The sequence below is a fragment of the Oncorhynchus gorbuscha genome, linkage group LG16 (assembly GCF_021184085.1).
Source record: "Oncorhynchus gorbuscha isolate QuinsamMale2020 ecotype Even-year linkage group LG16, OgorEven_v1.0, whole genome shotgun sequence".
In the NCBI taxonomy this organism is placed as follows: domain Eukaryota; kingdom Metazoa; phylum Chordata; class Actinopteri; order Salmoniformes; family Salmonidae; genus Oncorhynchus; species Oncorhynchus gorbuscha.
Genome location: NC_060188.1, coordinates 29953924 through 29969582, shown reverse-complemented (window position 1 = coordinate 29969582; position 15659 = coordinate 29953924). Strand labels below are relative to the sequence as shown.

Genomic DNA, 15659 nt, shown 5'->3' with positions numbered 1-15659 from the left:
GATCAACTCTATGGGAGGATGTGTTGCGCTGCATGAGGCAAGTGGAGGTCACACCAGATACTGAGTGGTTTCCTGATCCGTGCCTCTACCTATTTTTTTTAAGGTCTCTGTGACCATCAGATGCATATCTGATTTCCAGTCATGTGAAATCCATAGATTAGGGCCTAAATTAATTCATTTCAATTGACTGACTTCCTTACATGGGTCTCGTTTATTTATAAATATTGGGTCAGGTAGGGAATTCACGGATCTATTTCCCAACTTTTTGGACCCGTGAAGACCTCTACTCTGAGTTCATTTTATTATTTAACAGTGGGTTAACTGCCTCGTTCAGGGGCAGAATGACAGATTTTTACCTTGTCAGCTCTGGGATTCAATCCGGCAACCTTTCGGTTACTGGCCCAACGCTCTAACCACTAGGCTAGGGCCACTGCCCCTAATGGATGTGAGTTAGTGAGTCACTACTGAATGCTCACTGATAACTGCAGCGGCTACTATTAGTGGTGATGAGTGTGTCAGTACTGGGTATTAGTTACCTATTTCTGCAGGGTCCTGTCAATCCCCCCCCCCTGAGTTCTATAACCCCAGAACTTTCCTGTTCATCCAGATAAAAATTTGTAGGCTGCAGAAATCATAAATAAATTCCTTCCTTAGCTTCTCATCTGACTCTGCGTGGGTGTAACCTGCTGCTCAGCACTCACGAGACAGTTGCCTGCATAGTGCACATAGCTGATAACAACCACATCACCACATTTTGGCAATGAAGGCAGCCCTTCCACTTACCCAGAGTCGGATGAATTTATGGACATGTGTATATCTCTGTGTGCATCTGAGGGAAGTAGTGACTGGCTCCAACTGGAGCGAGGCGCGAGAGTGCGCCGATGGGAGGGGGGGTGGGAGGGGAGGGTGGGGTGGGGATTTATTTATATTAAGTAAACTATCTTGGGCATGCTGCCAGTTCCTGTGGAATGTCGATCCTGTCCTGTCCCGAATTTGACTCTAGAACTTCATCCCCATTCCTGCCTGAATCCAGCGGGCCCTGCTCGACCTGCAGCAGTCCTGTTCCTGTGTCAATCTCTAGTGTCAGTGGTTTGCATATACAGTGGGGTCTGAAGAGATTGATACCCTTGATAAAGATGAGCAGAAATGACTGTATAAAAATAAATCATTCAAATACTCAGCTGTATTGTATACTCAGAGAAACAAATCCTACTTTTTGTCCCCCCCCCCCCCCCCGGAAGACAAGGGTCAAAATGATCGACACCCCTATTTTAAATACCTTTCAAATACCTCCCCTTGGGAGGATAACGACACTGAGCCTTTTTCTAAAAATGCCTTCTGAGTTGGAGAACACGTTGGGAGGGATCGTAGACCATTCATCCAAACAGAATCCTTTCAAATCCTTTGGTCTTCTCAATTCAAACCAATTCAAGGGTTCAAACCAATTCAATTGGTTTCAAATTCAAACCAATTCAAGGTTTTCAATGGATTTTCAGATATGTCATCCAACAAATGTAAACGCCTGGAGTTTGATAAACAGCATTGGCACTTGGATTGGAACCAGTGCTTTGGTCAGATAACATGAACATAGAGCTCTTTTGGCCACGCCCACCAGTGTTGGGTTTGGAATTTCCAAATGAGAACGCATGAGCAGAAAAGAACCCCGTACCTACTGTAAAATATGGTGGTAAATCTTTGATGTTACGGGACTATTTCGCTTCCGCTGGTCCTGCGGCCGTTATTAAGGTCAATAACTTTACCCCAGTACCGGTATTTGAGCCAAATACCGGTTGGTCTCTGACAGGAGGCTGACACTTGGCAGCAAGTGGATCTTCCCGCAAGACGACAACCCCAAACACACGTCAAAATCCACAAAGAAATTGTTCAATGGTCACAAAATCCACATTTTGCGTTGGCCTTCTCAGTCTCTGGAATTGATGCCAATTGAAAACCTGTGGCTTGAATTGAAGAGGGCAGTCCATAAGCGCAGAATCTAGAAGGGTTTTGTATGGAGGAATGGCCTAGAGATCCCTCCCAACTCTGTGTCCTTTATCCCAGCAAGGTGAGATATTGGAAGGTATTGAAAACAGGGGTGTCAATCATTTTGACCACTACCTTTTTGAGAAAAACTGTATTACCTGTTAAGCAACATCTCTTTTCTCTGAGCAATTGTTTGTATAAAATAATTTCATTTTCTGATTTTATTGAGCGTACAACATAGCTCAGTATTTGAATGATTTGATACATATGTGCTCATCTTTATCAAGTGTGTCACCCGACTGTCTGTGTGAGTATGTACCTGCCCGCGCAGGTGTCTGGGTCAACACACACATGCGTGTTCATGGTGTGTTGTCAAACATGTACATTCATGTTATATGAGCGAGTTAGATGCATATTCGACATGTGTACATCCAGTATTTAATTTTCAGTTTATTTCCCGATAATTCTACATATTAGCAGGAATATCCTTGGGTCTCCACCAATTCGTCGACACCCAGTGGGTGATTTAATACTCACGCACAATGTTCGTTATGGTGTGTCTTGTCCTTAAGAGCTCCACTATACTCCATTTTCCATTTTATTCTGCACCCGCTGTTCCATGTTGTCTCTCCTCTCCTCTATGAAGTAACTGACATACTGATCAAAGGGTTTGGTCACAGCATGTAATATATGCCCACAAATATATTCATACTGGAAGATCAAGTAGTTTGTCAAGGATGTACAGACACACTCTCTTCTCTTCTTTCCTCTTCTCCTCTTCTTCTCTCTTCTCCCCTTCTCTTCTCTCCTCTTCTTCTCTCTTCTTCCCTTCTCTTCTCTCCTCTTCTTCTCTCTTCTCTCCTCTTCTTCTCTCTTCTTCCCTTCTCTTCTCTCCTCTTCTTCTCTCTTCTCCCCTTCTCTTCTCCTCTTCTTCTCTCTTCTTCTCTTCTCTTTTCTCTCCTCTTTCTCTCCTTCTTCTCTTCTCCTCTTCCCTTCTCCTCTTCTTCTCTCCTTCTCTTTCTCTCCTCTTCTTCTTCTTCTTCCCTTCTCTTTTCTCTCCTCTTTTCTTCTCGTCTCTTTTCTTCTCGTCTCTTTTCTTTCCTCTTCTCCTCTTTTCTTCTCTCCTCTTTTCTCTCCACTTTTCTCTCTTCTCTTTTCTCTCCTCTTTTCTTCTCGTCTCTTTTCTTCTCGTCTCTTTTCTTTCCTCTTCTCCTCTTTTCTTCTCTCCTCTTTTCTCTCTCTTCTCTTTTCTATCTTCTCTTCCCTTCTCTTTTCTCCTCTTCTCTTCTCTTCTTCTCTTTTCCTACTACTGTCAGGTTCATGCATACTGATGCAGCCAGTGTTTGGTCACATACTGTAGATGTATAGAGATGCATATATTTCTGAACTCCCACTTCTTTATGTATACACTGGCTTATGCCTCTCGTGTGGCCATGCCTTTTCCTCTCAATACAGCCGTCTGTTTCTCTCCCTCTCTCTCCTCTCAATATAGCTGTCTCTGTTTCTCTCTCTCTCTTTCCTCTCTCAATATAGCTGTCTCTGTTTCCCTCTCTCTCTCCTCTCTCAATATAGCAGTCTCTGTTCTCCCTCTCCTCTCTTTTTCTCCTCTCTCAAACTAGCTGTCTCTGTTTCTCTCTTTCTCCTCTCTTACACACTGATAGAAATACACTGACACACACACACACACACACACACACACACACACACACACACACACACACACACACACACACACACACACACACACACACACACACACACACACACACACACACACACACACACACACACACACACACACACACACACACACACACACACACACACACACACACACACACACACACACACACTAATGCACTGGTAGACACACATGCCCATGATTAAATGAACGAGTGCATGGCTATGTAAAGGGGACCTATGGGGTTTAACCTACTTAGTCGGGTGTTTCAATAATGCATGAGCGAGATTGAAAGCGGCGAGCACAACAAGGTATCTTCATCCGCTTCCTCTCGCTTTGATCTAGCCCTCCTCCCCCGCTCCCTGTCTCTCTTTCCCCCCTTTCTCGCCATCACTCCCTCTCCCTCTGTATCCTTTGAACGTGTTCTACCCAGTGCATTGTGCTAAAGCTCAGGGTAATTCCCAGGTGGGATCTATGAGCGGCAAGCGGGATGTAGCCATTGTTGATGTATGGTATTCCTTCTCAGGGAAGGACGAATGGGTGGGTTGGTATATGGATGGATGGATGAATGGATATTTGAATAATTTGAGCATGAGAGTCGTGTATATACCTAATACAGGAGCTGCTGGAAAGTAATACGTGGTCTGAATTAACTGCATCTTGTTCCGTTTTCCTGTTCTGTTCCTATAAGGGTACTTCGTCATGTTTCTGTTCCTATAAGGGTACTTCGTCATGTTTCTGTTCCTATAAGGGTTCTTCGTCATGTTTCTGTTCCCACAAGGGTTCTTCGTCATGTTTCTGTTCCCATAAGGGTTCTTCGTCATGTTTCTGTTCCCATAAGGGTTCTTAGTCATGTTTCTGTTCCCATAAGGGTTCTTCGTCATGTTTCTGTTCCTATAAGGGTTCTTCGTCATGTTTCTGTTCCTATAAGGGTTCTTCGTCATGTTTCTGTTCCTATAAGGGTTCTTCGTCATGTTTCTGTTCCTATAAGGGTACTTTGTCATGTTTCTGTTCCTATAAGGGTACTTCGTCATGTTTCTGTTCCTATAAGGGTTCTTCGTCATGTTTCTGTTCCTATAAGGGTTCTTCGTCATGTTTCTGTTCCTATAAGGGTACTTCGTCATGTTTCTGTTCCCATAAGGGTTCTTTGTCATGTTTCTGTTCCTATAAGGGTTCTTCGTCATGTTTCTGTTCCTATAAGGGTACTTCGTCATGTTTCTGTTCCTATAAGGGTACTTCGTCATGTTTCTGTTCACATGTTTTCTGTTCTGTTCATAAGGGTACTTCGTCATGTTTCTGTTCCTATAAGGGTTCTTCGTCATGTTTCTGTTCCTATAAGGGTACTTCGTCATGTTTCTGTTCCTATAAGGGTTCTTCGTCATGTTTCTGTTCCTATAAGGGTACTTTGTCATGTTTCTGTTCCTATAAGGGTTCTTCGTCATGTTTCTGTTCCTATAAGGGTACTTCGTCATGTTTTAGAGTTTTGATAGTAATGCTCTGGTGCACTTATCACAGCAATCTTGTTTTTATCCCAGACCTTCACCAAGTCTCTCTAAAAGGCCTTTTCATCCCCCTCCTCCCCCGTCAAACACAAACATGTCTGAAAACCCAGTGGTGTTTGGCTGTTTTACGATGGGGGTCCAGAGCCGTGTGTGTGTGTGTGTGTGTGTGTGTGTGTGTGTGTGTGTGTGTGTGTGTGTGTGTGTGTGTGTGTGTGTGTGTGTGTGTGTGTGTGTGTGTGTGTGTGTGTGTGTGTGTGTGTGTGTGTGTGTGTGTGTGGCTGACTTCACAAAGGGGGGGTCTGATGCTGGTGCAACACTTTGCAGGAGATCACACACACGCATGCACTCACACTCACGCACACTCCTGTCGGCGGCGGGAGCAGCACTTTGCAGGAGATCTATAAAGGTCCCGGCAGTTAAAAACGAGGCCCCTGACCCTATAAAAAACGGGCCCTTGTGCACCCAATGCCCCCTTGCCGGGGCCAGGGCAGAACAAATGCCTCTCAGACAGCTGCAGACAGACATGATAGACCGGGAGGGAGGAAAAGACACTCGAACGATGTTTTCAACCTTCAGACGGCTCTGATCCAGACTACAAAGAACAGTAAACGCTTCCCTCCTTTGACATGTCAATGCCAGATGGGTGAAAGAGATGGAAACAAAGCTGTCAGTGGTAGTGGATGGTGATACAGACATGTATTAAAGCTAGTTGCTACAGTGTGTAGCAAAGCGAGAGGTTTTTAGATTTATATAAGGCATGTTGTACAACATCAGCATTGAAAGGCAGAACTAGGTTACTCTTCCCTCCCTCCCGTCTCGCTTGGCAGGTTGCATAAGCTCATCACCATCTCCTGTTTATTTTGAGGAGGGAAGAGAGAGAGAGGTTCAGATGGACTCCATTAATGAGCCTCAGCATCTCTGATGATGATTCACCCCGCAAGGGCAGGAGGGAGGCCGGGGTGGGGGGGGCGGGAGAAGCGGAGCCGTCCTCCTAGTTGAAAACATTCACTTTAACAAGATCACTAGAGAGGAACCCGGGCTCTGTTTTCCCACGCTGTCTACATAGAGATGAACCCAGGCAAAAATCAACGCCACCCCACTGAATATGCATTTGAACCCCTGTCTCTCTCTCTGAATGTGCAGCAGTGAGTGAATCTCTATCTAACTCTTGTCTCTTTCTCTCGCTGTCTGTCTGTCTGTCTGTCTCTGTTTCTGAAGGAAAGAAAATTGCCATTCTGCCACAGGTGTGTTGCCGAGACTGAAAGTGAGTCACCGCGGCGATAGCGGTTGACCTGGGGCGCAAGACATGTTACAGTGACAACTAAAACCAGCCATCGTCATAACAATCCTCCTCCTCCTCCGCCGCTCTGTCGTGTTGTTGTGTGAGCTCTGCTGAGTCACTGGAGAGAGAAAAGCTGTTCTCATCCAATCCCCCCCCCCAAGGCCTGAGAAGTCTATCCAATCCTGAACAAGGGATCTGGAGTCCATTGGTGCCAGATGATTCTGCCTAGCGACCTCCCTTAGTATATTATGTAATTGGTTTTTCATTCAAGATATAAAAGCTTAGTGGCCTACTCTACCTCTAGGACACTCTTCATATCAAGGCAGAGGACCAGCCTTTGGAAGAAAATAGCCCATATGCCCTTGGATTCAAGGTTCCTCTGAAGCATTCACCGGGAACATCGACGTAACCCAACAGCCCCATCTCGCACACCTACGCCAATACACGCACACGTCGTTGTTGTCCACCGTCAACCCACCACCACCACCACCAACCCACCACCACCACTTCTTAATTCATTGGATTACGTCGTCATCGGCGGGTGAGGTTAGGGATGTAGAACGCCGTCACCACGGATACCTACAGGAGACTCTTTGGACTCGGCTCAAGGTCCGCCGAGCAGAACATGGCGGGCAAGGGTAACCCCTGCCACCCCCCGGGGGGGCCAGGGAGTGCAGGGGGCCCCACTGTCTCTGTGGGGGGGTTCCCCATGCCTCACTACTCCTACTTCTTCCCCCACATGCTGGGGGGGCTGTCCCCACCCACTCTGTCCGGACTGCCCATCAGTGGATACAGCACCCCATCGCCAGCCAGTAAGTACCCAATCACACTGCAGTATTCTGTTGTTGGTGTATGTGGACATTAGTGGTTGATTAGGAGGTTATCAGGTACTGCTGAATGGCTGAACATTTTTTGTTGTGCTTGGTTGGTTGACTCTGGCGCACAGACTGACTTGATCCATCCTATATTTGTACCAAAATCAGCATTTGAAGTTTGACATGAAGTTGGATCAATTCAGGAAAAACGCAGGAGGTTAAACATGAGCTGCACAAGTTTTAACAGGGTTGTTGTGCTCTGAATAATTTCCAGCATCTCCTGTGTTACGCATATATGGCTGTCATGCTAAATGACTTAACCAGATCAAAGTGGAGTGGAGTCTATATAGAACTGGATTCCACATTAGAGGTTTGGTTGCTGTGGAACATAGCCTTGACTAGTTGCTCCTGGCGATCTGGATCCTTGCCAGTTGTCATGCGGCGATGTGTCGAACTGAGCGAGCGGGTTGGTCTGATCTAAATGAGGCAGCTTTGAATAACCAATGGAATGTTCCTGGGCACAATGCCTTGTGTGTGTGTGTGTGTCCTCACTTGAACTGGCAGGTGGGCGCTCTCTCCGGGTCTGTGTGTGTTTTCATGCGTCGGTGTGTGTCTGTCTGTGCATGTGACTTGTGAAGAGCGACAATAAGGGGTGGTTGCTCCAACTGTAACAGTTGTGACGGTAGCTTACCTGGAGTAAGGAAATATTGACAGGTAGGAGGATGTGATATGGCACCACCCATCTATTACACAAACAATATTTGATTAAATAATTTATCAAATCAAATTGTATTTGTCACATGCGCAGAATACAACAGGTGTTGACCTTACAGTGAAATGCTTACTCACAAGCCCTTAACCAAAAATGCAGTTTTTAGAAAAATCCCCCCCCAAAATTAACAACTAATTAAAGAGCAGCAGACAAATATAGCGAGGCTATATGCAGGGGGTACCAGTACAGAGTCGACGTGTGGGGGCACCGGTTTGTTGAGGTTATTGAGGTAATATGTACCTAGAGGGACAGTTATTAAAGTGACAATGCATAGATAATAACAGAGAGTAGCAGCAATTTAAAGGGGGGGCAATGTAAATAGTCTGGGTAGACATTTGGTTAGATGTTCAGGAGTCTTATGGCTTGGTGGTAGAAGCTGTTTAGAAGCCTCTTGGTCCTAGACTTGGAGCTCCGATACCGAACAGTCTATGACTAAGGTGGCTGGAGTCTGACTGGAGTCTGACAATTTTTAGGACCTTCCAGGACCTCTATACCAGGCGGTGTCAGAGGATGGCAGGAAGCTTGGCCCCAGTGATGTACTGCGCCGTACTCTCTACCCTCTCTAGTGCCTTGCTGTCGGAGGCAGAGGAGTTGCCAACCCGTCAGGATGCTCTCGATGGTACAGCTGTAAAACCTTTTGAGGATCTGAGGACCATGCCAAATCATTTCAGTCTCATGAGGTGGAATAGGTTTTGTTGTGCCCTCTTCACAACTGTCTTTGTGTGGTTGGACCATGTTAGTTTGTTGGTGATGTGGACACCAAGGACACTGACACATTACCCATTCTACCAATTAACTGTCCAATCATAGCCAAGATTACATCCGCTCTGTCCCAGCATGCCTTGCTGGGTGACATTCCGGCCCAATCACCACTCCTCTCCCTCTCCTCCCTCTCCTCCCATGTCTGTATGGGAAAAAATGCAAAGCATCTCTGTACCTCCACCCACCATGTCTCCCCATCGTGGCTTCCATTCAGTCGGGAGGCTACTACAGACAGACAGAGAGACAGAGAGAGGGGAGCCTGGAGTACAACAGCCTGTCAGAGCAGAGGGGCTCCCTGCCTCCATGTGTGTGCGCGGAGACGGGAGTATGTTCTTCTGTCTGCCTGGCTGGCTGTTGAGCATGCTCCTCTCTTGGTGCTGAGAGACTAATCCACAGCTCCTGCATAGTGTTAGCTGACAAACAGCCCTCCCTCCCTCGCCACCAGGGGCTAATTATCACACAGCCCCCCCTCCACGCTCGGAGATGGCCTGGGTGAGCTGTCATGCAAGACGGGGGCTCACCGGAGATGAGAGGAGCTGGGGGGGGGGGGGGGGGTGAGAAGCAGCATGGCGTATCCTACATAGAGACGTGCGTTATCATTATCATTTGAAGACGTAGCATGAGGCAAAGGTGTGTGTGTGTGTGTGTGTGTGTGTGTGTGTGTGTGTGTGTGTGTGTGTGTGTGTGTGTGTGTGTGTGTGTGTGTGTGTGTGTGTGTGTGTGTGTGTGTGTGTGTGTGTGTGTGTGTGTGTGTGTGTGTGTGTGTGAAGAGAAGAGAAGATGGAGTATGTTTTTCTCCTCTTGTCTCTTTTTGACATGTTGTTGAAAAGACCCGGTCACTCAAAGCCTCTTTACTCTGTCCATAGAAAGTTTGTTCCACATGCTAAATGTATTTCCCACCTCATGGGCATATCACAGATTCACACCCTCTGCATAAACCACACCTAAAACGTATTACTCAAGAATATGTGAAATTGTGGATGTGAGCCTGTTGTCCGGACCTCTGGCAGTCTCTATGGTGGTGCCACAGGGTTCAATTCTCGGGCCGACTCTTTTCTCTGTATATATCATTGATGTCGATCTTGATGCTGGTGATTCTCTGATCCACCTCTACACAGACGACACCATTCTGTATACTTCTGGCCTTTCTTTGGACACTGTTAACAAACCTCCAAATGAGCTTTAACGCCATACAACACTCTTTCCGTGGCCTTCAACTGCTCTTAAATGCTAGTAAAACTAAATGCATGCTCTTCAACCGATCACTGACCACACCCGCCCGCCCAACTAGCATCACTACTCTGGACGGTTCTGACCTAGAATATGTGAACAACTACAAATATCTAGGTATTTGACTTTGACTTTTGCGATGTAATTTACAAAATAGCCTCCAACACTCTACTCGGCAAACTGGATGTAGTCTATCACAGTGCCATCCGTTTTATCACCAAAGCCCCATGTACTACCCACCACTGCGACCTGTATGTTCTCGTTGGCTGGCCCTCACTACATATCCGTCGCCCAACCTACTGGCTCCAGGTCATCCATGAGTCTTTACTAGGTAAAGCCCCGCCTTATCTCAGCTCACTGGTCACCACAGCAACACCCACCGGTTGCATGCGCTCCAGCAGGTACATTGCATGTAATTATTTTCGCCTCTATGGCCTATTTATTGCCTACCTCCCTAATTCTTCTACATTTGCACACATTCTACATAAATAGAACAATCTTTCTTTTCCTTTGTTGACTGTATGTTTGTTCATGTGTAACTCTTGTGTTGTTTTTGTCGGCGCTGCTTTGCTTTATCTTGGCCAGGTCGCAGTTGTAAATGAGAACTTGTTCTCAACTGGCCGACCCGGTGAAATAAAGGTGACATAAAACACGTTTCTTTTTTAAATGTGCCTCTCAAACCCTAGCCGCTCCTCCTTCTCTTCTTCCTCCTCTCACCCCACCCCACGCGATCTATTCTAACCTTGACCCGAGGCAGTAGTTATGTCATGTACATTGAGCTAAGTTATACAATTTCCTGCCAGCATTATTGGTTAAAGCAGGGATTAAGGTCTTATTTCCCAATAAACTGGGATAAAAATCTACATTTCCAGGGGCATGGCAGCCGAGCGGAGGTCTTTGTCATCACATCTAGCCCTTCTCTCTCTCTCTCTCTCTCTCTCTCTCTCTCTCTCTCTCTCTCTCTCTCTCTCTCTCTCTCTCCTATTCTGTCTCCCCTCGTAACCATGGAGATCATCCCCGATTCGCCTCGACAGGGCAAGGAGCGCTAACGCTACCCAGCAAAACACTCCATGACAGAAACCCTCACCTCCGACCAACACCCCCCCCCCTAAAAAAAACTCACACCCTCTGTAGTCTGAACAACAGCCTCGAAGATGACTGTTTCCCTCCTTTTTCTCAACTCCCGTCTCCTCCTCTTCCTCCTCTTCTCCTCCTCCTCTCCATTCCCAGCCCAGGGTATAGCATGCACTTTAAAGTGGCCTAATTGAATGCAAGGGAAGGGCTGGCTGGCTGTGGAGGTTGTGTTCTCCAGGTCCAGACCCTAGTGGGACTGGGGAGTGGTTAGCGTGCTAATTACCGATAAAGCCTAGCTGATGTGCTCAGGCTGGGATTAGTCGGAGCAGTAGCAGAGCTGGATCAGCTAGCCCCAGGGTATTCCCTCTTTCAACACAGCTCATCATCTCTCTCTCTCTCTCTCTCTCTCTCTCTCTCTCTCTCTCTCTCTCTCTCTCTCTCTCTCTCTCTCTCTCTCTCTCTCTCTCTCTCTCTCTCTCTCTCTCTCTCTCTCTCTCTCTCTCTCTCTCTCTCTCTCTCTCTCTCTCTCTCTCATCACCTCTTTCCTTCAACCTCTTTTTCATCATTTCTTTCGTTCCACTCAGTAGTTCTCTGTTATCCCAGTGTAGGGAGAGGTAGCGAACGCCACGCAGCTGTGGTGGTGGCGCCGCACGCCCTGTGGTCGCTACGGGCTTCTGTGTTCGCCGAGTGTGATGTCAGGAGATATGAGTTGTGGGTGCGTGTGTCAGATAGGAAGCTGCTAGAGCAACAACAAACACTGCTTGATGCCTACAGAATGCCCTGTGACGTTATAACAGGCTTTGATTTTGAGCCTGTGGCGCTGTGGCCCAATGTGTGATCCGCCTTCTAGTCTTTTACTGTCAATGTTCATATGCTTTTGGAACTAAACGTGTTTACGAGGGTTTTTCCCGGACAGTTAGTTTGAACATATCCGAGATCTGTGACGTTGACCACGATCATTTGACTCACCACTTAGGCATGCAATGATGGCGGGGCCCGGAGTTCATCATCTCCACCATCACCACTACCAGCTTGGCACAGTCCCCATGGACACACTGCACGCCTCTCCCATCCACTACTGTACTACTACCCCAGACGGAGGTTTTATCCTGAATCAGACCGGCAGGCGTTGCGGCTACGCTCACTTCTGTACGCAGCTCTCGTTTGATGCTAATCAGCTCTCCCTCCAGTTTTCAAAGGAGGGAGTAGTCCCTATAATCCGGGAAGGCTTCATCACTCCCCCCCCCATCGTCGCCCTCCAGAAATATCAGTTAAATATAGACCGCCACATTATTAAGCCACAAAGCATCCCATGTTGAGAACTCAAACACCCTCTCCTCCCTCCCTTGCCCCCTCCCTTCCTCCACTGCCACCACACACATCCCGCAGCAAAGAGTTGAACGTACTGTTCACTTGCTTTGGGTTGGTTCATTTTGTTGTTGTCGCTTTCCTCACACATAAACCAACGCGAAGTCTGATTTACTAACACAGACGAGCTTGTTGTTGATAGGCTGACCTGCCATGATCTGGTACGTTATCAATGCAATTATGAAAGAAGACGTATGACCACGATGCAAATGCAGGCGTGCCTTATAGTAATAATAGTAATAATAATAACATATTTAAAGTATCTCAAAGTGCTACAGTGAGTGCATTAAGATGACTAAAAACTAAAGACAAAATAATGACACAACTCGACTGACATAAAGAACACAGCTGAAGCTACAAGTGTCCCATCTGAACAAGGACACAACTTTGTGCCGAGTATCCTAACCACTTCCCAGCTACATTCGCGAACACTTTACATGATGAAATGCTTATGAATGCGGTACGTGTGGGTTAATGTAGAACTATGACTCCGATACGGTTGACCTTTGCCTACCTCTGTCTCTCTGTCTCTCCTCCCCTCCCTCTCCTCTCGTCTCTACTCACCCTGGTGTGAAGGGAGAAGGTGTATTATGGGGCGGCAGGGAAGCCTAGTGGTTAGTGTTGGACTAGTAACCCACGTTCTGCCCCTGAACAGGCAGTTAACCCACTGTTCCTTAGGCCGTCATTGAAAATAAGAATTTGTTCTTAACTGACTTGCCTAGTTAAATAAAGGTTAAAAAAATATATATATATGAATAAATTATCACTGCTGATGACTGTGCTGCCTCCCAGGTCCCGCTGACACAGACGTCTACTTAACACACACACACACACACACACACACACACACACACACACACACACACACACACACACACACACACACACACACACACACACACACACACACACACACACACACACACACACCACACACAACACACACACACACAGGTTCAAACACACACACCCTGCCTCGGAGGTCCCGCTGATCCAAACACTATCTAATGCAGCAAGCTCTTCGTTGACCCCCCCCCCCCCCCCCGCTCTTCCATCCCCCTTTAATCTGTTCGGAGTATCGACGCTCCCGCTTGCAGCTAGATTACAGCACAGCCCTATAGGCCCTGGTCAAAAGTAGTCGCTGGGTGAAACAAGGGTGCTATTTGGGTTGCATCCTTTCACAAGTGTGTCACGGCCCTAACAGAGTGTCAGGCTAGGGGCGTGCTTATGGCTTCTTGGTTTTCAAGTGATTAAAGCAATGTTCTGCTCTCATTTGACTGGTTTGTAGTTCCTGCTAGCAGGACCGATGGGGTTCAACCCCTAGGACTCAAAGTGTCACTGAACCACCTCTGTAACAATAGGTATTGGCTTATGTGTTCATTTTATTATCGAGATAGAATTTGCCAGGAAGAAGATAAAGACAAGTGTGTACAGCTACTCTTGGAGGACAATGAAAGTACATAAAAAAAATTGTGTCTTTTGTCGTTACAATTAACCAACGCTGGAATTGGTTTTACTTGTACAATAACAACATTCCTCCAAGAGGCGCTGAATCTCGTCTCTACTTCAGTTTGCTCCTCAGTTCATGCACCTTGGTCGGTAGCAGCAGTCCTCCTTTCCTTTTATACGTACAAACAGACATTCTTGAAAGTAAAGATGCCAGGTGATTGACAAGGTCTGGCCCTTAGACTGGATAGGCATGTTTACAACCCTGTCCTCAGCCTCGCTCCCTGACAGGCCTGGTGTACGTCTGCAAACCGTTTCGTCATCACTCCTTCTGAAGGTGTGAGTCGGCTCTGGCATTGCAGCGCCACTCGGGCCCAGTCAATGTCTGGCACCACAAAGGTGTTGGAGAGCTGTCAACACGCACGCACGCACTCTCTCTCTCTAGCTCTCTTCTCTCTAGCTCTCTTCTCTCTAGCTCTCTTCTCTCTAGCTCTCTTCTCTCTAGCTCTCTTCTCTCTAGCTCTCTTCTCTCTAGCTCTCTTCTCTCTAGCTCTCTTCTCTCTAGCTCTCTTCTCTCTAGCTCTCTTCTCTCTAGCTCTCTTCTCTCTAGCTCTCTTCTCTCTAGCTCTCTTCTCTCTAGCTCTCTTCTCTCTCTTCTTTCTCCTTTCTCTTCTTTCTCTCTCTCCTTTCTCTTCTTTCTCTCTCTTTCTTTTGCCTTTCTTTCTGCTTCCCTCTCTGGTTCTCTCTCTTTCTTTTGCCTTTCTTTCTGCTTCCCTCTCTGGTTCTCTCTCTTTCTTTTGCCTTTCTTTCTGCTTCCCTCTCTGGTTCTCTCTCTGGTTTTCTCTCTGGTTCTCTCTCTTTCTTTTGCCTTTCTTTCTGCTTCCCTCTCTGGTTCTCTCTCTTTCTTTTGCCTTTCTTTCTGCTTCCCTCTCTGGTTCTCTCTCTTTCTTTTGCCTTTCTTTCTGCTTCCCTCTCTGGTTCTCTCTCTGGTTTTCTCTCTGGTTCTCTCTCTGGTTCTCTCTCTGGTTTTCTCTCTGGTTTCCTCTCTGGTTTTCTCTCTGGTTCTCTCTCTGGTTCTCTCTCTGGTTCTCTCTCTCGCTCGGTGGCTGTCTGTATGGCTGTACGTCTCAAATATCGTCACAGTGTTTTACAGTGTGGCGCTGCGTGTCGGGAGCTGCCAGTCCCGGTGTTTTACAGCGTGGCGCTGCGTGTCGGGAGCTGCCAGTCCCGGTGTTCCCGTCCACAGCACCACAGTGATCATCTTTGACCGAGCTCCATTTTGATTGGTCCATTATTGGGCAGGCACCAACCGGGACATGCCCAACCGATGTTTGTCTTCCCGAGGGTTGCTGTGACGTCTATGTGGACTCGCAGACCACTCACCAGGCTGCATGGCGCATGTTGAAGACCGAGATAATTGTTTTAATTGGAGGGAAATACCTCTGACTAGTTTTTTTTGGGGGGGTTCCTTTTTTTTAACAGTGTTCGATACATGCTGACCCCACCGCTCGCCTTGCAAAATAAATGTACACATGCGTGTTATTCAATCATTTCATCTAAACTGCCTGCGCACATCAACGAGCGTCTGCGTAGCCAGGCGCTAAAATAGAATGTAGTTCTGTTTATTTTTTTGTTTTACGTGTGACAGTGGCAAGTTCCGCCTCTCCCATCTCCTCATTGGTTTTTAGCAGCTTAGGCCCACGTGGGATGATTGAAAGATGAACTGAGCTCCACACTCCAGTCCAGG

The 15659-nt window shown here is 47.0% G+C and overlaps 1 protein-coding gene across 1 annotated transcript in view; it reads left to right on the top strand.

Moving 5' to 3' along the window:
- Positions 1–15659, top strand: part of rarab (retinoic acid receptor, alpha b) — a 201811-nt gene that overhangs the window by 87446 nt on the left and 98706 nt on the right. The window contains 1 exon segment of the mRNA XM_046304021.1: positions 6382–7257. Within this exon segment, the coding sequence (XP_046159977.1) occupies positions 7071–7257 (187 nt within the window). The 5' untranslated portion in view covers positions 6382–7070.